Raw genomic sequence first — 26,846 nt, 5'->3', positions numbered from 1 at the left:
TTCCGGGGTTACGTTAGAGCCCGGGTGTCCTTGGAGAAGGAGCACGCGGTGTCCACCAACACCCTGGAGTCGTTCAGGGAGAGGTGGGCGTCGCAGGGAGTGGAGTGCATCATTTCTCCCTCCAACTCTATTTTGATTTAGTCCCTACCCTCCCCTTCACTGTTTTGCTCACACAGCATTGCCCTTTTGATGTGAAGGGCAGTGCTTGTCACTGGCCACTCGGGTGTTTTTCCTATCTTCCTGGTGGTGGCAATTGAATAAAGATTTGTGCACTTTGTGTCTTTCACTGTGTCTCACAAAAAAAAGAAAAAAAAATGAAAGGAGGAAAGAGAATTGGAGAGGTATAAAGATGGATTTCCGAAGTATAAAGCCTGGATAGTTTAAGGCATGACCAGTGGAGCAATTAAAGTCAGAGGGATGATCAAGGGGTCAGAAGGAGGTATTTGCAGATATTTCAAAGATAATGAGGGGAGAGAACATGGATGGACTTGAACATGAGGTTGATATTTACAAAATCTCAAAACACCGTTCTGTAATAGTAATCATCCCATTCACTTCTGTGTGGATTAGGTCGCTGGGACACACTGCTTCCAGAACATTATGGATCTTCTCTTCCCCTTTGTTTCAAAGCATTTTGCTCACTGTTTTCTGAAGGAATATGATTGTCCTTAACAAGAAATCCAGCATTCTGCAGTGTGATTGAACCATACAAATCCAAGACAGCAATATGTCATTGGCCCAATCAGCCAATCTGATATGCTAAAATTTGTCTGAACATACCTAGGTTTATAGGCTGTGATTGCCTTGTACAGATCTTCTAGTGCTGATGTGTTATTGGTACATAAAAATCCAGTACCGTGATTGGTCTTTTGATCCAACAATGTAGGCTGTAATTGATCTACACAGAACCATTCCATGTTTGGTCTGTTCAGATCTGGGAATGTAGGCTGTGATTGATTTGTTCAAGCTGTTATGACATGGAGATAGACAGACAATTCAAATCAAACTTTCTACCTCTGTATTTGCAACACTGTAGAATTAAGATTTAAAGACCTTCTAAATTGACACCATTGATTCTGAACAAGATGATTTTGAATATCAATTTCAGACTGTATAATCAGTTCTTGACTTATTAATATCACTGTAACTATATCAGAACAAAACGTAACAACAAATTAATCCAATTGATTGTTAAAGATTTTCAGCGTCCACAGTTTTTGTTTTATTTAAAAATCGAATTGAAGTCTATGTTTAAACCCGGTCAAAAGTCAAGTGACACCAGGTTATAATCCAACAGGCTTTTGGAGCTCTGCTCCTTTAACAGGTAAAGTCTTCACCTGATGATGAAATAGCTTTTCAAAAGCTTGTGATTTTAAATAAATCTGTTGGACTATAACCTGGTGTCATGTGACTTATGACCTTGTCCACCTCAATCGTGGGCGGCACGGTGGCACAGTGGTTAGCACTGCTGCCTCACAGCGCCAGAGACCCAGGTTCAATTCCCGCCTCAGGCGACTGTGTGGAGTTTGCACATTCTCCCCGTGTCTGCGTGGGTTTTCTCCGGGTGCTCCGGTTTCCTCCCACAATCCAAAGATGTGCCGGCCAGGTGAATTGGTCATGCTAAATTGCCCGTAGTGTTAGATAAGGGGTAGATGTAGATGTAGATGTAGATTTAGGGGTATGGGTGGGTTACGCTTCGGTGGGGCGGTGTGGACTTGTTGGGCCGAAGGGCCTGTTTCCACACTGTAAGTAATCTAGTCAAATCTAAATCCTGATGTCAATGGAGGGTTCTGACCCCTGACCTTAGAGTCAGGTCATTGTGACGTCAGGGAGGCCCCGCCCCTTTAACAGCTGATTCTCAGAAATTTGTTTAAATCCCAGGTCCTGAAGAAAGGATAAAGTTTCCCAGTGAATTTATTCCCAGTGAAGGTGTGGAGATGGGACTTGGTGTCCACGTTGTAAAATGAAACTGTCCCAGATTCATAACTGAGATAAACTCCCACTTTCCTGGGGATCAGACCGACAGGGAGAGAGGATTGAGGAGAGGAGTTTATATAAAACTGATCCTGATCCCGCCCCATGGTCCAGAATCCATTCTCCGGGATCAGACTGACCCATCTCTTCCTCTCCACAGACTCTGAGGCTACTCCCAGACTCCAGCCCCAATTCCCCACCACCTCCACCTCCCAGTAATGTCTCCCCGATGTGAATCCCTCTGATCCCAGGGCACAGGAACAGTCTGTAAACCTCTTCCCGGTGTCAGGGAGACTCCTCCAGGTCCCGGTCCATCTCAAAATCTTCAGATCCTCAGAGACCTCGAGCCGGGGATTCGCTGTTTCCACATCCAGGGACATAGAGACTGGGAGAGAAACACAGAGAATTAGAGACAGTCCCTGGGTATGGGTCTGTGGGAGGGGGATGTGTGTGTGTGTGTGTGTGTGTGTGGGGGGGGGGGGAGGGGTGTGTGTGGGGAGGGGAGGCGGGGTGTGTGTGTGGGAAGGGGGTGGGGGGGAAGAGGGGAGGGGGGTGGGGAGGAGGGGAGGGGGGGCAGGGGTGGGGAGTGGGTGGGGGGGAGGGAAGAGGGAGGGGGGAGGGGGGTGGAGGGGAGGGGTGGGGGGAGGGGGGGTAGGGGGGTGGGGTGAGAGGGGAGGGGGAGGTGGGTGTGGGGAGGGGAGACGGATGTGGGGAGGGGAGGGGGAGGAGTGGGGGGGAGTAGGGGAGGGGGAGGGGGGAGTAGGGGAGGGGGTGGGGAGGGGGAGGAGGGGAGGGGGGTGTGGGGGAGGGGGATGTGTGTGTGTGGGAAAGGGGGAGGGGGATGTGTGTGTGTGGGAGAGGGGGACGGGGATGTGTGTATGTGTGTGTGTGGGAGAGGGGGACAGGGATGTGTGTATGTGTGTGTGTGTGTGTGGGAGAGGGGGACGGGGATGTGTGTATGTGTGTGTGTGGGAGAGGGGGAGGGGGATGTGTATATGTGTGTGTGGGAGACAGGGGGAGGGGATGTGTGTGGTGGGGAGAGGGGGAGGGGGATGTGTGTGAGGGGAGAAGGGGAGGGGGATGTGTGTATGTGTGGGGGGGAATATGGAGGAGGGGGATGTGTGTATGTGTGTGGGGGGGGGGTAGGGGGAGGGGAAGGGGGTGGGGGGGTAGGGGGAGGGGAAGGGGGTGGGGGGGGTAGGGGGAGGGGAAGGGGGTGGGTGGGAGGGGGATGTGTGTGTGTGGGAAAGGGGGAGGGGGATGTGTGTGTGTGGGAGAGGGGGACGGGGATGTGTGTATGTGTGTGTGTGTGGGAGAGGGGGAGGGGGATGTGTATATGTGTGTGTGGGGTACAGGGGGAGAGGGATGTGTGTGGTGGGGAGAGGGGGAGGGGGATGTGTGTGGGGGGAGAGGGGAAGGGGGATGTGTGTATGTGGGAGAGGGGGAGGGGGATGTGTGTATGTGTGTGGGGGGGAATGGGGGAGGGGGATGTGTGTATGTGTGTGGGGGGGAGGGGGAGGGGGATGTGTGTATGATGGAAGGGGGACAGTGTGTGTGGCGGAGGGGAGTGTGTGTATGGTAGGGGAGGTGTGTGGGGAGAGGTGGGGGGTGTGTTGGGTGGGGATGGGATGGGGTGGTGTGGGGTGGGGATGGGGTGGTGGGTGGGGAGGGGGGGGATGTGGGGTGGGGAGGAGTGTATCTGGGGTGGGGAGGGGAGGGGGACATATGGGAGGAGGGGACTGGAGAGGAGTGTGTGGGGAGGGGAGGGCAATGTGTGTGTGGGGGGGGCTGTGTGGTGGGGGGGAGGGGGAGGGGTGGGGGGGGTATGTGTGTGGAGGGGCGGGATATGTGTGTGGGGGATGGGGGATGTGTGTGTGTGTGGGGTGGGGAAGGTAGGGGATGTGTTTGTGTGGGAGGGGAAGGTAAGGGGTGTGTGTATGTGGGGGGGAGCGTGTGTGTGTGGGAGGGGGAAGTGTGTGTGTGGGAGGGGGAAGTGTGTGGGGGGGAGGGGAACGTGTGTTGGGGGAGGGGGACGTGTGTGTGGGGGGAGGGGGACGTGTGTGTGTGTGGGGGTGAGGGGGACGTGTGTGTGTGGGGGGGGTGAGGGGGATGTGTGTGTGGTGGGGTGAGGGGAACGTGTGTGGGGGTGAGGGGGATGTGTGTGTGGGGGGAGGGGGATGTGTGTGTAGGAGGGGAGGGGGATGTGTGTGGGGGGGAGGGGGATGCGTGTGTGTGGGGGGGAAGGGGATGCGTGTGTGGGGGGGGGGAGGGGGATGTGTGTGTGTGTGGGAGGGGAGTGGGATGTGTGTGTGTGGGGGGAGAGTGGGATGTGTGTTTGGGGGGGAGGGGGAGGTGTGTGTGGGGGGGGAGGGGGATGTGTGTGGGGGGGGAGGGGGATATGTGTGTGTGTGGGGGAGGGGGATGTGTGTGTGGGGGGGAGGGGGATGTGTGTGTGGGGGTGCGTGAGGGGGTTGTGTGTGGGGGGGTGAGGGGGATGTGTGTGTGTGGGGGTGAGGGGGATGTGTGTGTGTGGGGGGGAGGGGGATGTGTGTGTGGGGGTGAGGGGGATGTGTGTGGGGGGGGGTGAGTGGGATGTGTGTGTGTGCGGGGGCGGGGATGTGTGTGTGGGGGGGAGGGGGATGTGTGTGTGGAAGGGAGGGGGATGTTTGTGTGGGGGGGTGAGGGAGATGTGTGTGGGGCGGGTGAGGGGGATGTGTGTGGGGGGGGTGAGGGGGATGTGTGTGTGGGGGGGTGAGGGGGATGTGTGTGTGTTGGGGTGAGGGGGATGTGTGTGTGTGGGGTGAGGGGGATGTGTGTGAGGGGGGAGGGGGATGTGTGTGGGGAGGAGAGGGATGTGTGTGTGTGGGAGGGGAGTGGGATGTGTGTGTGTGGGGGGGAGGGGGTGTGTGTGTGGGGGGGAGGGGGATGTGTGTGGGGGGGGGGAGGGGGATGTGTGTGTGTGGGGGGCGGAGGGGAATGTGTGTGTGTGTGTTGGGGGAGGGAAAGTGTGTGTGGGGGGGGGAGGGGAATGTGTGTGTGGGGGGGGGGGGAGGGGGATGTGTGTGTGGGGGGAGGAGGGGGATGTGTGTGTGGCGGGGGAAGGGGATGTGTGTGTGTGTCAGGTGGAGGGGGATGTGTGTGTGTGGGGGGGAGGGGGACGTGTGTATGTGTGAGGGGGATGTGTGTGTGGGGGAGAGGAACGTATGTGTGTTGGGGTGGTTGTGTGCGTGTGGGAGGGGTCGTGTGTGTGTGGGGGGATAGGGGGACATGTGTGTGTGGGTGAGGAGGATGTGTGTGCGTGTGGGGGATGTGTGTGGGGGGGGTGAGGGGGATGTGTGTGTGTGGGGGTGAGGGGGATGTGTGTGTGTGTGGGGGTGAGGGGAATGTGTGTGGGGGGTGAGGGGGATGTGTGTGAGGGGGGGAGGGGGATGTGTGTGAGGGGGGAGGGGGATGTGTGTGAGGGGGGGAGGGGGATGTGTGTGGGGGGGTGAGGGGGATGTGTGTGTGGGGGTGCGTGAGGGGGTTGTGTGTGGGGGGGTGAGGGGGATGTGTGTGTGTGGGGGTGAGGGGGATGTGTGTGTGTGGGGGGGAGGGGGATGTGTGTGTGGGGGTGAGGGGGATGTGTGTGGGGGGGGGTGAGTGGGATGTGTGTGTGTGCGGGGGCGGGGATGTGTGTGTGGGGGAGGAGGGGGATGTGTGTGTGGGGGTGAGGGGGTTGTTTTGGGGGGGAGGGGGATGTGTGTGTGTGGGGGGGAGGAGGGGGATATGTGTGTGTAGGGTGAGGGGGATGTGTGTGTGTGGGGGTGAGGGGGATGTGTGTGTGTGCGGGGGCGGGGATGTGTGTGTGGCAGGGGAGTGGGATGTGTGTATGGGGGGGGAGTGGGATGTGTGTGTGTGTAGGGTGGAGGATGATGTGTGTGTTGGGGGCGGTGTGGGGGGGAGGGGGATGTGTGTGTGTTGGGGGGAGAGGGGACATGTGTGTGGGGGGGAGGGGGACGTGTGTATGTGTGGGGGGGGAGAAGAACGTGTGTGTCGGGGGGGTCGTGTGTGTGTGGGAGGGGTCGTGTGTGTGGGGGGGATCGGGGGACATGTGTGTGTGGGGGTGAGGGGGACATGTGTGTGTGGGGGTGAGGGGGATGTGTGTGTGTGTGTGGGGGGGTGAGGGGGATGTGTGTGTGTGGGGGGGGGTGAGGGGGATATGTGTGTGTGTGGGGGTGAGGGGGATGTGTGTGTGGGGGTGAGGGGGATGTGTGTGTGTGGGGGGGAGGGGGATGTGTGTGTGGGGGGGAGGGGGAATGTGTGTGGGGGGGAGGGGGATGTGTGTGGGGGGGAGGGTGATGTGTGTGTGGGAGGGGGGGTGTGTGTGTGGTGGGGAGGGGGATGTGTGTGTGGGGGGGGGAGGGGGATGTGTGGGGGAGAGGGGGATGTGTGTGGGGGGGATGGGGATGTGTGTGTGGGAGGGAGGGGTGTGTGTGGGGGGGGGGGAGCGGGATGTGTGTGTGTGTGGGGGGGGTAGGGGGATGTGTGGGGTGGGAGGGGATGTGTGTGTGTGGGGGGAGGCGGATGTATGTGGGGGATGTGTGTGGGGGGGTGAGGGGGATGTGTGTGTGGGGGGGTGAGGGGGATGTGTGTGTGTGGGGGGGGTAAGGGGGATGTGTGTGTGGGGGTGAGGGGGATGTGTGTGTAGGGGGGAGGGGGGTGTTTTTGGGGGGGAGGGGGATATGTGTGGGGGGAGGGGGATGTGTGTGTGGGGGGTTGGGTGGGGGATGTGTGTGTGTTGGGGGGGTGGGGGATGTGTGTGTGTGGGGGTGTGTGGGGGATGTGTGTATGGGTGGTGTGGGGGATGTGTGTGTGTGGGGGGGAGGGGGATGTGTGTAGGGGGGGAGGGGGATGTGTGTGTGTGGGGGGGAGGGGGATGTGTGGGGGGGTGTGGGGGGGAGGGGGATGTGTGTGTGGGGGGGGTGTGGGGGGAAGGGGATGTGTGTGGCAGGGGAGGGGGATGCGTGTGTGTGGGGGGGAGGGGGATGTGTGTGTGTGGGGGTGGTGAGGGGGATGTGTGTGTGTGGGGGTGGTGAGGGGGATGTGTGTGTGTGGGGGTGGTGAGGGGGATGTGTGTGTGTGGGGGGGGTGAGGGGGATGTGTGTGTGTGGGGGTGGTGAGGGGGATGTGTGTGTGTGGGGGGGGTGAGGGGGATGTGTGTGTGTGGGGGGGGTGAGGGGGGTGTGTGTGTGGGTGAGGGGGATGTGTGTGTGTGGGGGGGGTGAGGGGATGTGTATGTGTGTGGGTGAGGGGGATGTGTGTGTGTGTGGGGGGGGTGAGGGGGGTGTGTGTGTGGGGGGTGAGGGGATGTGTGTGTGTGGGGGTGAGGGGGATGTGTGTGTGTGGGTGGTGTGGGGGATGTGTGTGGGGGGGTGTGGGAGATGTGTGCGTGTGGGGGAGGGGAATGTGTGTGTGTGGGGGGGAGGGGGATGTGTTGGCGGGAGGGGGATGTGTGGGGGGGGTGTGGGGGTGTGATGTGTGTGGGGGGGAGTGGGATGTGTGTGTGGGGGTGGGTGGGGGATGTGTGTGTGTGTGGGGGGGTGGGGGATGTGTGTGTGGGGGATGGGGGATGTGTGTGTGGGGTGTGTGTGGGGGGGGGAGGGGGATGTATGTGGGGGGGAGGGTGTGTGTGGCAGGGGGAGGGGGATGTGTGTGTGTGGGGGGGAGGGTGTGTGTGGCGGGGGGAGGGGGATGTGTGTGTGTGGGGGTGAGGGGGATGTGTGTGTGTGGGGGTGAGGGGGATGTGTGTGTGTGGGGGGGAGGGGGATGTGTGTGTGGGGGGGAGGGGGAATGTGTGTGGGGGGGAGGGTGATGTGTGTGTGGGAGGGGGGTGTGTGTGGGGGGGAGGGGGATGTGTGTGTGTGGGGGGGAGGGGGATGTGTGTGTGTGTGGGGGGGGGAGGAGGTGTGTGTGGGGGGAGGGGGTGGGTGTGTTGGGGGGAGGGGGTGGGTGTGTAGGGGGGAGGGGGTGTGTGTAGGGGGGAGGGGGTGTGTGTGGGGGGGGGAGAGGGGGATGTGTGTGGGGAGAGAGGGGGATTTGTGTGTCGGGGGGGGAGAGGGGGATGTTTGTGGGGTGGAGGGGGATGTGTGTGTGGGGTGGAGGGGGATGTGTGTGTGGGGCGGAGGGGGATGTGTGTGGGGGGGAGGGGGATGTGTGTGTGTTGGGGGGAGGGAGATGTGTGTGTGTGGGGGGAGGGTGATGTGTGTGTGGGGGGGGAGGGGGATGTGTGTGTGTGTGGGGAGGGGGCTGTGTGTGTGTTGGGGGGGAGGGGGATGTGTGTGTGTTGGGGGGAGGGGGATGTGTGTGATTGGGGGGGAGGGGAATATGTGTGTGTGGAGAGGAGGGGGATGTATGTGTGGGGGGGAAGGTGATGTGTGTGTGGGGGGGAGGGGGATATGTGTATATGGGAGGTGGACATGTGTGTATGTGTGAGGGGGATGTATGTGTGGGGGGGAACGTGTGTGTGTGAGGGAGAGGGGGATGTGTGTGGGAGGGAACATGTGGGGGGAGGGGGACATGTGTGTGTGGGGCAGGGAGGGGAATGTGTGTATGTGTGTGAGGGGGGTGGTGTGTGTGTGGGAGAGGGTGAAGGGGGATGTGTGTGTGTGTGGGATGGGGGGGAATGTGTGTAAGGTGGAAGGGGGAGAGTGTGTGTGGGGGAGGGGAGTGTGTTTGTGGGAGGATGTGGCTGTGCTGCATTGTTGGGGGAGGAGTGCGTGTATGTATGTCTGTGGATGGGGATTTGTCAGTAAATGTAGGTATGTGGGTGTGTGGCCGAGTGGTGACTGTGATGGGGGTGAAGGTGTGTCTGTGTATACACTGCAGGGTGTGTTTGTGTGTGTTAGAATGAGGGATATATGTGAGAGTGGGGAATGTGTGTGGGGAGAGGGATGTGTGTGGGGTAGTGAGTATGTTGGAAAGGGATGAACATGCTGCAGGGTTAGTGTGTGTGTGGGGGCGGGGTGAGGTGATTTGAGGATGTGGGAGTGAATTGTGGAATTGTGAGAGTGCAGAGGGATTGTGGGTGGTGTATGTGTGGAGGGACTGTGTTTGTGTGAGCTTTGGGTGTGAGGTTTAGTGTCTGTGGTGGTGTTGGTGTGTTAGAGGGACGTGTGCACTGTGCACAGGAATGTGGGTCAGTATCACATTGTGAAGTGCAATTTGAGGTGGGTAATAAATGTGGATATTGAGAGTGATGCCAAATCCTGCAAACACAGAAAATAAATTATTCAAATTTAAATCCTTCTGTCTCTCTTTCTAAATCCACTGCTTTTATGTTATTCCAGCCTTATTCGGGATTTTTCTCTCAGTTTATATCCAATGGATTATAGCTCCAGCTGCCTCAGTGAGAACAAGCTCCTGTTTGTGGGAGTCCCACTGTCATTCATTATTTTCCAATATCGTGGGGGAGTGAAATGGGTTTTCACAAAATTGAAAGTAGAAATTCTGAATCTGATCTCAAAATACCAATTAAATCTCCTGAAATCCAATGTCATGGAAAGGAATTCAGCTGGTCCTGGGTAGACTGAGGTTGGGGCCATTGGGAAAGAGCTTTATTGAAACAGTGGGGACAGGTCAGAGAATGTTCACTCGGTGGGTTCCTGGGATGAAGCAGTTCCCTTGTGATGGAAGGTTTCAGGCTGGGGCTGTACTCATTGGAGTTTAGAGGAACGAGAGGTTCTTATTGAAATGTATAAGATGGTGAAGGTGTTGACAGAGTAGACATTGAGAGGCTGTTTCCCATTGTGGGGGAATCTGGAAACAAGGACAGAGTTTCACAGTAAGGGCCCTGACAATTAACATGGAGATTGGGAGGGATTTTGTGTCTCAGGATCATTAATCTTTGGAATTCTCTCCCCCCTCGAGAGCAGTGGAGCCCAATTCATTGAATATATTGGAAACTGAGTTAAACAGGTTTTTGATCAATGAGGGAGTTGAAGGTTGTGGGAATCAGGCAGGAAAATGGAGTTAAGGTCACAATCCGATCAGCCGCCATCTTTATGAATGACAGGGCAAGTCTCGGGGTCACTCCTGCCCCTGTTTCTGATGTACAATGTTCACGTGGGATTTTCCCATGGACACTGCTTTGAGTTGTCAGCTTTTGAGTTTCTTTCCTTCCTGTGTGTTAAATAATCAGTGAAGAACTCACTTTCACACTCACAAACTCCCTTTCTCTCTGGAAACACAGACTGAAGAATTTAGTATCATAGAGTTGTACAGCACGGAAACAAACATCTGCTGATCAGATATCCTCAATTAACTGATTCCATTGGACAGCACTTGGCCCATATCTCTCCAGACACTTCCTATCCATATACCCATTTAAATGCCTTTTAAATGTAGTAATTGTACCAGCCTCCACCACTTTCTCTGGCAGCTCATCCCATGCACAGATGGCAGTGTATGTGAAAAGGTTGGCCCTTAAATCCCTTGAAAATCTTTCCCCCTCACCTTAAAGTTATGTCCTCTAGTTCAGGACTCCCCCCTACCTGGGAGAAAACTTTGTTTGCTGACACTATCCATGCCCCTCACTATTTTATAAATCTCGAATATTATTCAGCATCTTCTTATCTTTCAAACCCTGCAACCCTGGAAACATCTTTGTAAATCTTTTCTGAACCTTTTCAAGTTTAACAATGCCTTTCTATAGCAGGGAGTCCAGAATTGAACACAGTATTCCAAACATGACCTAGTCAATATCCTGTACAGCCACAACATGACCCCCTCCCCCCCGCTAAACCGCTTTACTCAAAGCACTGAGCAACAAAGGCAAACATACCAAATGCCTTCTTCACTTTCCTGTCTACGTGTAATTCCACTTTCAAGGAACAATGAACCTGCACTCCAAGGTCTTTATTCAGCAACATTGCCCAGGACCTTACCATTAAGTGTATGAGTCCTGCTCTGATTTGCTTTTCCAAAAAGTACCATCTCATGTTTATCTGGATTAAACTCCATCAGCAACTCCATTTGCCACCCTCCAGCCCACGAGCCCATTTGATCAAGATCCCAGTGTACACTGAGGTAACCTCCTTCACTGTCCACTACACCTCCAATTGTAGTGTTATGTGTAACCTGACTAACCATCCCTCCTACACTCACACCCAGTTTGTCCGGAAGCCCACCACGCCCCTGAGCCCCCTCGAGTGTACGTGAGGCCGTGCACCTGACGGAAGCAATATGTCATCAGGGTGCCCCACCCTGGAGGAGGCTCGATGGAAAGGTATCGCTGTAGGGTCTGAAGGTGGAAAGTCACTCCCTGGGTGTGAAGGTACACCAGCCCCTGACCACCCTCCTCAAGCGGGAGACTCCAAACCCAGTGTTGCCCCTTGTCCCAGAAAAACCCAAGGAGCTGTTTCTGAATGGCGGTGACAAAGCCAGGGGGGAGGACCCAAAGTGACCAGCCGGTCCCATAACATGGCGGCCACCAGCTGGTTTCTGAGCAGCACTCGCGCCCTGTAGGACTTCACTCGGAGCAGTCCTGTCCAGCGAGCTGGGGGAGTGGTCACCTTTGTCTCCAACTCGTGCCAATTCCCGGCCAGGATTCCTCAGCACGGCGAAGGTGGATTCCCAGGTAGAGGCGGGGAGTGGGACTCCACGTGAAGCACCGGAGCTCCTCCGGCAGGGGGTTCCATCCTCACGGACCGACCAGAATTCCCAACCACTTGCTCCAGTTGATCCTTGTGGAGGGTGCTGCAGAGTAGACCTCCTGGCACTCTCACATCCTCCACAGGTCAGCTGGGTCTGTGACCATGAGGAACATGGTGTCTGTGTAAGCCGGAAAAATCCCCTCCAGCCCCAGCCCACGCAGAGCCAAACCCGAAAGACGCTCACACAAGAGGCACAGGAATGGCTCCACACAGAGAGAATAAAGCTGGGTGGACAGGGGCCAGCCCTGACACACTCCTCTCCCACAGCGTAGGGGCACCGTCAGGGACCAGTTAACCTTCACTGGGCACTCCACGGTGGCGTACAGAACTCCGATCCTGGCGACAAAACGTGTCCCAAACCCGAAAGCTGACAGAGTCCCGAGGTGCCAAGGGGAATCGAAAGTGCCTGGGTAAAGATTTTGTAGTTTGTGCTGAGGAGGGAGACGGGGCACAAATTCTTTAACAAATGGAGATCCCCCTTCTTCAGCAACAGAGTGATGACGGTCCTGCATCAAGAAAGGAGCCTGTCACAATACACTCTTTCAGGATGTCCCAGAATGCCCTGAGGAATGCCACGGTCAGCCCGTCCAGCCCCGGGGTCTTGCCCCTGGAAAGAGGGGTGAGGGCATGGGTCAGCTCCAAACTCAGAGGGGCATTGAGCCTCTCGGTGTCCTTGGGACTGACCTGCCACAGCTCTTCCCACAGAACTCTGCGAGCTTCCTCACTGGACGGATCCGGAGAGAAGAGAGCCCGATAATAGGCCCTCACTTGGGCCCTGATTCCCTCTGGATCCGAGACGAGGGATCTGCCATTGGCACAAGGTGCTGCTGGTGGATCCTGGACCTTTTTCCCAGTGAGTAGAAGAAGGGGGACCCGGGGGTCGGGATCCTGAAGGAACTGGATCCGTGATCTCACGTCCACACCCCAGGACCCAGTGAGCTGCAGATCCCGGAGCGCGGCCTTCTTCTCTTCATACACCCCCCACAGGGCCGGGTCCACATCAGGCTGACTGAGATGTGACTCCAGGTTGAGCAGTTCTTTCTCTAACCCCTCCATCTTGGATTTGTCCCTCTTTCTCACTGACCCCCACATGAACTGCTGACAGACAAACGGACATGACCCTTGCCCACATCCCACCGTAGCCTCACCTACATTTCACCGTAGCCTCAAGGAGGTGAAGGAAGAGTGAAAGGATATGGAATCTGCGCTGGGCCCTCCTGCTGTCATTGACGTTGAGGTTAGCTTTGAATGTCTTCATGACTGCATTGAGTGAAGGAGGTGGTCTGTGTGTCACCGGGCTGACATACCCCTGCCTTGACCCCACCTCCAGGGTTGACAGCAGGAGGACCCTTTGCAGGGAGCTCCAAGTCTCGGATTATACCAGCCTCAACTAAAACATTGAGCAAAATGTTGCACCTCTTGGGGCAGCAGTTCAGTAACCTGCTCCATTCCTGGCACTGGGTCACCCTCTGTATCTGGGAAAAGATTCCCCAGTGAGGGCAGAGAGTGCCTGACATAAAGGCCTGGGAGGGAGCGAGGAGCCCTGCTCCTTCATCACTCCCATCCAGGGTGCCCTCAGAGTAGCTATCCCCCACCGCAGTCCCCAGTCAGCACAGGCAGCACCACAAAGCCCTCCAGTTCTTGTGGCATGGGCAAGACCTCAGCAGCCACACCCACCTCAGCTTCTGAGGGGCCTGGTCCAGTTATGATGGATTGTGCGAGCAGGTTCGTGTCCCCCTCCCCTAGTGAGGAAGAGAAGGGGTTTCCGGGTGAAGGTACTTCCTTAGACTTCAGTGGAAGTTGTCATTGATACTGGAGTCCCTGTCTCTCTCACCCCGAGGTGTGGCATTTTTTCTGGAGGATAGGGGAACAAGAGACACCTCCATCTCTCCACTGTCCTGATGCCCTCTACCCCTCAAATGTCCTCCCTTTATCCTTGACCCCCAGGGGTTTGGGGCACACAGAGCATGTGGGTTGGGGGGGGGGGGGGGGGGGGGAGCAGGGGAATCTGAGGTACCACCTGCTCACTCACACTTTCATCATCGAGAGGCCCTGGGCTGGACCCCAAATCCCACACCTTCCTGATGAGTCCAGCACCACTCTCCTTTGTGAGGGTCAACAGGTGAGAACCTCCCACCGACAGTCAGCCCCTTCTCCAGGGCAAGGTACACTGCCCGCTCAGTCTTCAGGAAGGACACCATCTTCTTTTATGTCTTCGAAGCTGTGACAATGGTGGGGTGCTGACTAACCCCCATCCCCTTGCCACCAAGGCAGCTCCACATCTCTCAATGGTCAAGTTGGGGTGATTGTAAAGTTTTCCCTGGGGGGCGGGGGAGTGTACAGGATGCACCCACTGCCCCCCCTCCCCCCCCCCCCCCCCGTGTAGGAACGAACAACTGGGCTCGACTCCCGAAGATAGTTTTGAATCACCTCCCAAACCAGGACCAACTCCCCTCCCCACACAAGGAAACTGAGAGAGTGCTGTGAGACCACACTTGCCAATCCATCACCTCAGCCAGCTCTGTCCTGACCTGACCGCACCCCTCCAACCCACAGGGCCAAAACAATAGATCCCCAATACCCAGAGACAATAGTCACTGGCAGCAGATAGGCCGTAGTCACAGTGTAATAATAAGGAGATGGCCCAGGCTCCAAATAATTCCAGGACCCAGACTCCAAAATACCGTCACTCACTGCAAGTGTTCAGGCCCCAAGCAATTAATGTCCAGGCCTGAATCCCCCAACTGAAGTAGTAGTCCAGGCTCCAGGGACAGGCTTCCTGGGCACCGGCCGAACAGAAGTGCAGGCCACCACACTTCTCAGTTTTGCTCCTTCTCTGGTGGGAACATTTACATTTCAATAAAGAACATTTTCTTGGACACATTTATCACATTCTTCACCATCTAAATGTTTAACACTATGGTAGTCCCAGTCAATGTTTGGAAAATTAAACTCACCTCCCATTCCAACCTTATTATTCTTACAAATACCTGAGATTTCTCTCCATATCTGTTCCTTAATTTCCCTCTGACAGCTGGGAGGGTGATAGTACAAGCCCATCGAGGTGATCATTCCCTTTTTTATTTCTAATTTCAACCCATGTATTTTCATTGGACAATTTTTAAGAAATCTCTGCTCCAGTTACAGCAGTAATGCTTTCCTTAATCCAAAGTGCCACTGCCCAGCCTCTCTTGCGTCCCTTTCTATCCTTCCTACAGTATCTGAAACCCAGAAATACTGAGTTGTCTGTGCTGTCCATTCAACAGCCAAGTTTCTGTAGTAGCAATGATATCCCAGTCCCATGTTCCCAAATGTGCCTTGAGCTTATCAACCTGATGTGCAAGACTGCTTGCATTGAAATAAATGCAGCTTAATGCTTCAGAGTTACTTCATTCTCTGGCTTGTTCATGTCTGTCTTTTCTGATTAACCTTCTGATTGAAAGTATCCTCAGTTATCTTTGTATTTACTCTGCTACTTAGGATCTCTCCATCTCCTCTCTCTAATTGTTTACATTCTCCTTCCACAGAATTAGCAAATCTTCCCACCAGGATATTGGTCCCTTTCCAGTTTAGGTGAAATCCATCCTTATTGAATAGGCCTTCTCTGTCCCGGAAGAGATCACAATGATTCAAGAATCTGAATCCCTGAACATTACCCCACCTCTCCAACTATTCATTTATTTCCTTCATTCAAGCTTGGCACTGGGAGTAAACCAGAGACTGCTACTTTTGAGGTTTCATTTATTAATCTTCTACCTGATCGTTTATGTTCACTCTGTAAAACCTTAAGCTTTTTCATAACTGTGTCATTCCCACCAAAGTGGACAATAACTTCCATTTCTGACTCTCCGCTTTGACAACACGCTTTAAACGTTTTGAGACGTCCTTAATCCCTGCACCAAGAAAGCAACACACAATCCTGGATAAACGTTCACTGCCACAGAGTGTCCTGACTGTGCCCTGGACAGCAGAGACCCCGACAACAATTATTTAAAAAAATTTTGTTAAACTCCAAATAAGATTTGATCTTAGTGTCCAAGATCTGAGTGCCTTTCTTACTTTTCTGTGAGAGACTATCCTTTTCAACAGTATACAAAACGGAATATCTGGTTGAGAGAGGAACAGCCTCAGGAGATGTCGGAACTATCTTCATACCTTTCCTGGCAGTCACCCATCTGTCTGACTGATCCCGCTGTGTCATCACTTCTCTAAATCTACTGGCCATCCATCTCACTGTCTCTTGTTTGCCTTCATTATTAGTAAAAATGTGGGATCTGGTCTTTGCTGAAAGATGTATAACTCCATCATTGACATGCCTTATCACCTCCTCAAATATCTCAATCAACTTTGTTCGGCATGAGCTCCCTCTGACGAAGCCATACTGATTAATCCCAAAACAAACCTAGCCTCTCCAGTTGGAGATCAATTCTCTCCTTCCGAATTTTATCCAATAGTTTCCCTCCCACTGATGTGAGGCTCACTGTTCTGTCATTCCCTGGTTTATCCCTACCACCCTTCTTGAAAGGTGGAACCATGTTAGTTGTCATCCAGACCTCTGCATTTCCCTGTGACCAGAGAGAAGTTAAAAGTTTGTCTCCCATAGCCACCTGGGTTCCGTCTCATCTGAGACTTGGGGAATTTGTTCCCTGCCAAAACCTCCAATATTTCTTTTATCCCTGTGTCAATCTGCTCAAAAACCTCACAGTCTCACTCCACAAAAGTGAGAAATCGTGTCTCACAAACTTGATTGAGTTTTTTGAAGAAGTAACGAAGAGGATTGATGAGGGCAGAGGGGTAGATGTGACCTATATGGACTTCATTAAGGCATTCGACAAGGTTCCCCAAGGGAGATTGGTTAGCAAGGTTAGATCTCACAGAATACAGGGAGAACTAGCCATTTGGATACAGAACAACTGGCTCAAAGGAAGAAGACAGAGGGTGGTGGTGGAGGGTTGTTTTTCAGACTGGAGTCCTGCGACCAGTGGAGTGCCACAAGGATCAGTGCTGGGTCCAGTACTTTTCGTCATTTATGTAAATGATTTGGATATGAGCATAAGAGGTATAGTTAGTAAGGCTGAGGGGTGACCTTATTACAGGTTTACAAAATTATGAGGGGCATGGAGAGGGTAAATAGAAATAGTATTTTTTTTATTTTTTCTATTTTTGCCAACTTTATGTCCATTTATGTAAACCATCAACGTCTCTGTGACTTGTTTGTATCCATCTGTTTTAGAGTTGTCTGCAAATTTGGTGACAGCGCATTAACTTCTTTCCTCCAAGTCATTAATATTTATTGTAAACATTTGCAGTCACAGCACTGATCCCTGTGGAACCCCACTGGTCACAGGTCACCAACCTGTAAAAGCACTCCTTATCCCCACCTGCTGTTTCCTGCCCATAAGCCAATTCTTTCTCCATCCCATAATCCTGCCTACAATACTATGGCCTCGTAATCTTTCTTGAAGTATCTTGTTGAATGCTTCTAGAAGTCCAAATAAAACCCTGCTGGCTCCCTTCCATTCCCTCTCGTTGAGATCTCCTCAAAAGCTTTCCTAAATGAGACAGATATTAATTTCCTTTCTTGTGTTGAAAAATGTGGTGCTGGAAAAACACAGCAGGCCAGGTAGCATCTGAGGAGCAGGAGAATCGACGTTTCGGGCATAAGCCCTTCTTCAGGAATTTCCTTTCATAAAACCACGCTGACTCTGCTTGATGAGATTATGATTTTCTGAATATTCTACTGTAACTTCCACAGTAACCGACTGCAATAATTTTCCAACAATAGATCATGGACTAATCTGCCTATAGTTACCTGCTTTTTGTCTCCTTCCCTTATTGAATAGAGGTGTCACATTCTGCCCAACTTCCTTAGTTTATCTTGTTCTTAGATCCTTTCCTCTTCCTCAAGATATATTTTAGCTGAGAGCTGAGATAAACCTCCTTAAATGTCCACCCCTGCTTGTTTACGGTCATTCCTTCTCATCTATTCACCCAGTTCACTTCAGATAACTCTACCCTCACTTCATTGTAATTGTTGTGTTCTGACCAGTCCCTTGTAAAGTTTTAGCAAAAGCTTCCTACTTCTACATTGCATTCCCGATGAAGTAAAGGCTAAAATACCTACTGAACTTAGATGCTGGTTCTTTGTGATTCATGGATAAGGATTCCCACGTCCCTCAGTTCCATAGCTCCCTACAGCCTTTCTCCATTTAAATAATATCCAGCTCCTCTATTCTTCCTGCCAATGTCCTTAACCTCAAGTTCCTTTATATTCTATGGCATCTGCCAAAAGTATTGTCCACTAATTCAACGTGACCATATCCCTCTCCTTATGTTATCCGCACAAATTTTCCCAACTTTTTTGTTTCACCTTCCACAACCAAGTCATTTATGTATTTCATAAATAATTGTGGACCCAACACTGATCCGTGTGGCTCACCACTAGCTACTAGCTGTCCCAATTCTCAATCTTTTATTAGTTAGACAATCATCTCTCAATTTTCATGTACTATTTCCACCCCCATTGGCTCTTATCTTTTTAAGTAGTCAAATGTGTGATATCTTATCAAATGTCTTCCCTATATTTCCCCCCATCTATCCTGCTTAATACCTTCTCAAAGATTTTGAGTGAAGTTGTCAGACATGATTTCACCTTCACAAAAGGGTTGGTTTTGCTGGGAACAACCAACATCGAACAGGACCTGGGGTTGTGGGGTGGGTAATGTACCCTGCGAAATTGTTCAACTCAGTGTAACTGCAAGGTACCAAGGCAGAAGATGAGCTTGTGATGAGCTTCATCGGAGCACTGCAGCAGGCCTGAGATGGAAATTTCAGCATGGAAACATGAGGGGCTATGTTGAATTGGCAGTCACCTGGAAGTTCAAGGTCATCCTTATGGTCAGAGAGTAGGTGTTCAGCAATGTGGGCTCTGCTCTGGGTATACTGTGAATAGTTCTGTTTTATCAGGAAAAAGAGACACTGGCATCGGAGGCAGTCCAAAGAAGGTTCACTCGGGTTATTCCAGGGATTGACAGACTATATCACAAGGAGTGGTTGAGGACAGTGGGACGATACTGGAAATTAGAAATGAAAACAGAAGTTGCTGGAAATGCTCAGCTGGTCTGGCAGCATCTGTGGAGAGAAATCAGAGTGAACATTTTGGGTTGAGTGATCCTTCCACAGAACAGTTCAGCTGGAAAAAATGAGGTTTCCACTTGTAAAGTATGGATGGATTTGACAGGGAGCCAGGTTTATCTGGAATTATGGGGCAGTGTCAGCTGACCCCTGGGAGATGTTACATCACAAGACTGTTCAACCTGATGATGTCAGTAAATCCCTGAGGTGTACAGGGCACTGCTACAACTGGTCATTGTGATGTCATCACCATGAACATCAGGAGATTGGCCAGTGATCATGTGATTACCACATCAAAAGTGTGTGCAGTATCTTGGTTGGACAACTTCCCAAAGCTAATGTAATCAATGTTATTGATTATGAAATGAATAAAGTATCAAGTCCTTGTTTGACATTAAATCAGAGTTTGTGCATCAGCCTGACCAATGGACCTGTCCCCTGTATTTGCTTGAATGGAACCATTGAAACAAAGATCGGAGCATCAAGTGGTCTGTGAGAAAATCAAACAGTGATCAAATTCTGATCAACCTCCCCCCTCTTCAGCCACTGGAGACAGAGGAGTATTGATGTAGGTTTGGTCGCTGAGCTGCAAGGCTCATTTCCAGGCGTTTTGTCACCCTACTAGGTAACACGTTCAGAGGGCCTCAGGCAAAGCAGTGTACATGATTCCTGCTTTCTATTTATATGTTTGGGTTTGTTTGGGTTGGTGATGTCATTTCTTGTGGTGATGTCTTTTCCCATGGTGATGTAATTTCCTGTTCTTTTTCTCAGGGGTGGGCGATGTGGTCTAACTCGATGTGTTTGTTGATGGAGTTCCGGTTAGAATGCCATGCTTCTGTGTGTCTCTGTTTGGCTTGTCCTAAGATGGATGAGTTATCCCAGTCGAAGTGGTGTTCTTCCTTATCTGTATGTAAGGATACTAGTGAGAGAGGGTTTTGTGGCTAGTTGATGTTCATGTAACCTGGTGACATTTTCTGCCTGTTTGTCCAATGTAGTGTTTGTTAAATCCTTGCACGGTATTTTGTAAAATACATTAGTTTTGTTCATTGTCTGTATTGGGTCTTTCAAGTTCATTAGCTACTGTTTTAGTGCATTGGTGGGTTGGTGGACGACCATGATGCCAAGGGATCTGAGTAGTCTGGCAGTCATTTCCGAGATGTCTTTGATGTAGGGGAGAGTGGCTACGGTTTCTGGACATGTTTTGTCTGCTTGGTTGGATTTGTTGCTGAGAAATCGGTAGACTGTATTCGTTGGGTGTCCATTCTTTTTGAATATATGGTATAGGTGATTTTCCTCTGCTCTGCCGTAGTTCCTCTATGCTGTAGTGTGTGTTGGCTCATTGAAATGATTCTGGATTAGTGGTGCTGGAAGAGCACAGCAGTTCAGGCAGCATCCAAGTAGCTTCGAAATCGACGTTTCGGGCAAAAGCCCTTTGATGTTCTGATGCAGATAAGGGAGGACACCACTTCAACTGGGACAATACATCCATCTTAGAACAAGCCAAACAGAGAAATTCACGAGAATTCCTTGAAGCATGGCATTTCAATCAAAACTCCATCAACAAACACATCGACTTAGACCCCATCTACCACCCCCTGAGAAAAAGTACAGGAAATGACATCACCACATGAAATGATATCACCCACTCAAAGAAACACAAACATATAAATAGAAAGCAGGAATCATGTACACTGCTTCACCTGAGAGCCACTGAAGATGTTACCTAGTATGTTGATAAAATGTCTGGAACCTCCCAGCTCAGTGAGCAAACCTACATCCAGAATCTCAACCTGAGCTCCAAATCTTCTCAAACCTCGTACACAGCAGTGTCTGAGATTTCCTGTCTTGGTGAAAGGGTTTGGGATTGAATAGTCACAGCTGACCAGCTCAAGATGATATTTCACATTCGGGAGACTTCTGCATCACTGGCTTGGCAAGCATTTATTGGACAACCCTAATTATCCTGGAGACTGCTCATTAACCCATTATTGTCCATGTGGAGGAGGGACACCCACTGGGCAGTTGGGAGAGGATTTCCAGCATTTTGGCCCAATTCAGCATGGTATATGGCATACAGGACAATTTGTAAGAGATGGTGTTCCTGTCTATCTGCTATCCTTACCCAGTTCAGGTTGCATAATTGGAAGTTGCTATCTGAGGAGGCTTGGTGAGTTTTCTAATACTTTTTTTTTAATTGTCCACATTTCTGCAACTGTGTGTTAGTGGTGCAGGGAGTGAATGTTAGAGGTATTGGACGGAGTGCCATTCAAGCAGCCTGTTTTGTCCTGGATTGTGTTGACCTTCTTCAGTACAATTGGGGCTGCAGTCATCCAGGCAAGTGGAGAGACCTCTATTATATACCAAATCTCTGCCTTATAGATGGAGGACTAGCAACTGAGGAGTCAGTAGGTGAGTTACTGGCTGCAGACTTTTCACTCTCTGACCTGCTCTTGTAGCTATAGTGTGTGTTTGGCAGGTGAGTTCAGTTTCTGGTCAATGGTAACCTCCAGGATGTTGCAAGTGGAGGATGCAGTGATGAGTGGAGTTGTTACTGAATGTCAAGTGTTAATCAACGAAGTAAAAACAATGACTGCAGATGCTGGAAACCAGATTCTGGATTAGTGGTGATGGAAGAGCACAGCAGTTCAGGCAGCATCCAAAGTGCAGTGAAATCGACATTTCGGGCAAAAGCCCTTCATCAGGAATAAAGGCAGTGAGCCTGAAGTGTGGAGAGATAAGCTAGAGGAGGGTGGGGGTGGGGAGAAAGTAGCATAGAGTACAATGGGTGAGTGGGGGAGGGGATGAAGGTGATAGGTCAGGGAGGAGAGAGTGGAGTGGATAGGTGGAAAAGAAGATAGGCAGGTAGGACAAGTTCGGACAAGTCATGGGGACAGTGCTGAGCTGGAAGTTTGGAACTAGGGTGAGGTGGGGGAAGGGGAAATGAGGAAACTGTAGAAGTCCACATTGATGCCCTGGGGTTGAAGTGTTCCGAGGCGGAAGATGAGGCGTTCTTCCTCCAGACATCTGGTAGTGAGGGAGCGGCGGTGAAGGAGGCCCAGGACCTCCATGTCCTCGGCAGAGTGGGAGGGGGAGTTGAAATGTTGGGCCATGGGCAGTGGGGTTGATTGGTGCGGGTGTCCCAGAGATGTTCCCTAAAGCGCTCTGCTAGGAGGCGTCCAGTCTCCACAATGTAGATGCTGCCTGAACTGCTGTGCTCTTCCAGCACCACTAATCCAGAATCAAGTGTTAATGGTTACATTCTCTCTCGTTGGAAATGGTCATTGCCTGGCACTTGTGTGGCACAAATGTTACTTGTCACTCGACACTCCAAAGCTGAACAGCTGGACAGAGTCATGGTCTCATTGTATTTGAACATGGATTGTTTCAGGATCTGAGAGGTTGGAAATGATGCTGTTATTGTGCAATCATCAGTGAATATCTCATCACCTCGACTGTGACCTTATGACGGAGGGAAGTCCATTCATGAAGCAGCTGAAGATGCTTAGGCCGAGCCATTATTCTGACAAACTCCTCCAGAAATGTCTGGGATCTGAGATGGTTGATCTTGAACAATCACAACCATCTTCCCTTGTGTTCAGTATGACTCAAAAAAGTAGAGAGATTTCCGCTGACTCCTATTAACTACAGTTTTGCTCATTACAGACTTTGATATTTGCATGAACAAAAATACAAGTTATACAATATAAATCAGGCCAAAGGAGGAACTTATCTGAGCTTTACCAGGGTGAGTGGCTTCCTGCATTTCTTTCCATACAAGAAAAGGGAAGAGGCTGCAGAATGTTTGAGTGGAGATGGTACCATCTGTTATTGAGAGTACACAAGCGTTGTCACTGATCCTGTAAATATTAAACATTAATTGATGAGGAATTTAGCATAAACACTTTGCTGAGTAATTTCACCAACTTGCACTGAGTTCCAGTAAAGTACATGTCCTACCTTCTCTTCTGAGATGCTTCCTCCTGAAATAAACAAAACACAATCTGAGTTGACAGAGACTGACTGTCTACATCCAGAAAGCAGCAATTACACTCACATTGTTACAAACTGCTGAGAATCGCCAATTCTGATTGTTGCAGGCATCGAATAGAAAGAGGATGTGACACCAAGGATATTGAAGACCAGAAAAACATATAAAAAGTTTGAACAATTACAAAGGATTGAAAGAAACATAAATATATTTTACTGGATAAAAATCTGACTTTGATATTTAAATTTACAATAAAGAAAGATATTGATCCCATAGATTCAGTAAAGATATTTTCACTTCTAAGGAAACTAAACATATGAGTGTGTGAACATCATCCAGTTATAACTAAATCCAATAAATAAATCAGAACCTGCTAAAAACCAGGCATGAGGCCTTTCGAACAGGAGACCCACTCAGATATAAGGATTCCAAGTTTGACCTTCACAAGGCTATTAAGACAGTCAAGGACCAATATCGATCCAAACGAGAGACCCAGACAGACACCCGGCGACTATGGCAAGGACTGATTGACATCACAGGTACGAAAAAGAGACAGTGCAAGATAGCAGACAATGACATATCCCCCCCAGATCGTCTTAATGTCTTCTGTGCTCGCTTTGAGCAAAATTTCAATGGAGAGGTAACACCTATTCTGACAAATCCTGATGAACCTATCCCAACAGTCACTGCATCAGCGGTCAGATCAGTTTTCCTTCCTATGAATCCAATGAAAGCAATGGGACCAGACGGAGTACCAGGCCATGCACTCAGAGCATGCACAGATCAACTGGCAGAGGTCTTCGTGGACATCTTCAACCTCTCCCTGCAGCAGGCCACTGTCCCTGCCTGTTTCAAGAGGGCTAACGTAATCCCTGTGCCGAAGGAGGCTCGTGCAGCATGTCTCAATGACTACTGCCCAGTGGCCCTAACTTCGGTGATCATGAAGTGATTTGAAAGGCTGGTCATGGCATTAAACGACTCCAGCCTCCCCACTACTCTTGACCCACTCCAATTTGCCTATCGGACCAATAGATCCACGTCAGATGCCATATCAGTGCCCTTCACTCCTCCCTAGAGCATCTTGACACCAAGAACAGCTAGGTAAGAATTCTACTCATTGAGTACAGTTCAGCCTTCAACACTATTATCCCTTCGAGAATGATTACTAAACTTAGTGATCTCGGACTAAGCCCCACTCTCTGCAAATGGATCCTCAGTTTCCTGACCCACAGGTCATAATCAGTGAAGATTTGGGACAATATTTCATCCTCACTAACACTCAACACTGGAGCCCCCCCAGTGGTGGGTACTCAGCCCCCTACTGTACTCAGCCCCCTACTGTACTCAGCCCCCTACTGTACTCAGTCCCCTACTGTACTCACTGTATATCCATGGCTGCATTGCCAAATACTAGACTAATGCCATTTACAAATTCAAAAATGACACCACCATAGTCAGTTAAATCTCAGATGATGACAAAACAGACTACAGATGGGAGGTGAAAGAGCTGGAAAAATGGTGTACTGAGAATAACCTAGCTCTCAATGCCAGAAAACCAAGGAACTATAATTGACTTTCGGCAGGATGTTACTCATGCACCCCCCCCACCTTCACATTAACAGCACAGAGATGGAACGACTGGAGAGTGTCAAGCTCCTGGGAGTGGTCACCCACAACAAGCTTTCTTGGACTCTTCATGTGGACGCACTGGTTACAAAGGCCCAACAATGTCTCTTCTTCCTCAGGTGGCTAAGGAAATTTGGCATGACGGCAAATACCCTTGCCAATGTTTATAGGTGCGCCATCAAGAGCATTCTGTCTGGATGTATCACCACCTGGTATGGCAACTGTACTATTCAAGATCAGAGACAGTTACAGAGAGTGATGAACTCGGCCCGGACAATCACAAAGACCAACCTCCCATCTACAGAATCCATCTACCAGGCCCACTGTCGAGGAAAGGCCATCAGCATTTTCAAAGATCCATCCCACTCTGGCAATGTTTTTCTACAGCCTCTACCATCGGTGGAGGGGCAGGGGGGGAAGGTACAGAAGCCTAAACACACGAACCAGATGGTTTTGAAACATTTTCTACCCTACTGTTGTTAGAATACTGAATGGACTCACAAACTCTTAACATTCACCTGTGTCTGTGTTTTTGTTTTTGCCATTGTTTACCTATTATTTAAAACTATGCTACTTAACTCTGTGATCTGCCTGTATTACTTGCAAGACAAAGCTTTTCATTGTGTCTCGGTACACGTGACAATAAATTCATTTCAATTCAATTCCATGGGGAGTTCAGGAGAAATGTCTTGATCAAGAAAGTGATGAGAATGTGGAACCCACGGTCACACAGTGTGATTGAGACAAATATATTGAAGAGGAAAGTGGAGACCCGAATGTTGGAGAAAGCAGCAGAGGGAGATAGTGACGGAGGATGGGTGTCTCTTTCACTGAACTAAACTGAAACACAATCCCTCACCTTCAGAAATATCACTCCGTCTGTTTGTTCCAATTGTTTTTCCAAGTTTGAGAGTTTCTGTTGAAAAGTGTTTAAATTCTCTTGAATTTCATACAGATTTCGCTCCATTAGTTTGAGAATGTTTTCCTCTTGTTCCCTGAGATCTCGGAGTAAACTCTGCTCTTTCTCAGTCAGCATCTGGTGCATTTTAGTGAACTCAGATTTGATGTGGGTCTGCAGGCTGCTGGATTCCTCCTGTCAGGGGAAATATAAATACAATATGTTTCTGCAAAAACATACAACAAATGAACAAATCAAATGTTGAAGCCGAACCTGGGGAGATTTTACCTGAATTTGGGAAATCTTCTGTTTCTGCTGCTGCTCCATTTCTAGAGCCGCTGATTTCTTCCCTGTGAGAGAATCCAAGGAAGATTTCACTCGATCCTGGAATTGGGAGAAATAATCAGAAAATAATAGTGTTAGACCATGAAAATGTGATGAAATAATCAAGGGATGGAATCTGTTTCCTTTTACCTTATAGATTCCAACAGCCTCTTTAATCGGGATGAAGTGGTGCTCCCTGTGTTCCCGGGAATCTCTACAAACCAGACAGATCACTTTCTTGTCAGTTTCACAAAACAGTTTCAGTTCTTCCTGATGTTCCTCACAGTGATGGTTACTTTCCTTCTCTTGTGGATTCAGATTTAATGTTCGAGCTTTCTCGGCCAGATTCGCTAAGGCCCAGCTTACTCTGAGGTTTCTGTCCGGAAACTCCCGTCTACATTCCGGGCAGGAGTTTATCTCCAGCTTTTTCCAACTCTGGGTGATACAGAAGCGGCAGAAGTTGTGTCCACAATCCAGTGAAACCGGATCGGTGAAGAAATCCAGACAAATGGGACAAATGACCTCCTCGGTCCAACTCTGTCCTTGCTGTCTAGAAGCCATATTCGAGCACTTCCTGATTCAAACTGCTTTCAGTTTTAATGTTCTTTCCCTTCTGAACACCTCCAGACATTCGCTACAAGACTGGGAATTAATCTTGGATATGAATTTATTTCCCACTCACTTATACATAAATAGACCAAACCAAGACCAGGCGCCAGGTGAAAGAGAGAGCACCGAAGGAGACAAATTGAATGCAGGGGAGGAAGGTAAAAGTCCAAGGAGGTGAAAGTCCAAGGAATGTTGACAAAAGGAGTGGCTGGAAGGCAAAGGGAAGAGGTGAATCTTTAAACCTGTGAGTGACAGGAATCCTCGTGTTACAGTAGATGTGATCCACATGGACTTCAGTAAGGTGTTTGACAAGGTTCCCCATGGGAGACTGACTAGCAAGGTTAGATCTCACGGAATACTTGGAGAAAGAGCCATTTGGATACAGAACTGGCTCAAAGGTAGAAGGCAGAGTGTGGTGGTGGAGGGTTGTTTTTCAAACTGGAGGCCTGTGACCAGTGGAGTGCCACAAGGACCGATGCTGGGTCCACTTCTTTTCATCGTGTATATAAATGATTTGGATGTGAGCATAAGAGGTACCATTTGTAAGTTTGTAGATTGGAGATGTAGTGGATAGTGAAGAGGGTTACCTCAGATTACTACAGGA

At 50.6% G+C, this 26,846-nt stretch overlaps 1 protein-coding gene across 1 annotated transcript; it reads right to left on the bottom strand.

The window, feature by feature from the left end:
- Window positions 1-1,045: 1,045 nt before the first annotated feature.
- Window positions 1,046-26,337, bottom strand: LOC140455278 (nuclear factor 7, brain-like). Its single transcript, XM_072550022.1, has 6 exons — window positions 25,784-26,337; window positions 25,598-25,693; window positions 25,271-25,504; window positions 22,755-22,777; window positions 22,539-22,654; window positions 1,046-2,359 (listed from the first exon to the last, which is right to left on the bottom strand). The coding sequence occupies exons 1-6, from the start codon at window positions 26,192-26,194 to the stop codon at window positions 1,845-1,847; spliced, it is 1,395 nt and encodes a 464-aa protein (XP_072406123.1). The 5' UTR covers window positions 26,195-26,337; the 3' UTR covers window positions 1,046-1,844.
- Between the last annotated feature and the right edge of the window lie 509 nt (window positions 26,338-26,846).

This window comes from Chiloscyllium punctatum, chromosome 30 (genome assembly GCF_047496795.1).
Source record: "Chiloscyllium punctatum isolate Juve2018m chromosome 30, sChiPun1.3, whole genome shotgun sequence".
NCBI classification, from domain to species: Eukaryota; Metazoa; Chordata; class Chondrichthyes; order Orectolobiformes; family Hemiscylliidae; genus Chiloscyllium; species Chiloscyllium punctatum.
The sequence above is the reverse complement of the archived record's forward strand: the minus strand, read 5'-3'. Positions and strand labels throughout refer to the sequence as shown.

Bases quoted from the DNA above. Each gene is read 5' to 3' on its own strand.
- LOC140455278 (XM_072550022.1), bottom strand. From the start codon at position 26,194: ATGGCTTCTAGACAGCAAGGACAGAGTTGGACCGAGGAGGTCATTTGT. The intron at 22,778-25,270 runs GTGAGGGATTGT...TGTTTATTTCAG, and splicing joins ACGGAGTGATATTTCTGAAG to GAGGAAGCATCTCAGAAGAG. The intron at 2,360-22,538 runs GTAAAGCTCAGA...TTTCTCTCCCAG, and splicing joins GCAGGAAGCCACTCACCCTG to TCTCTATGTCCCTGGATGTG.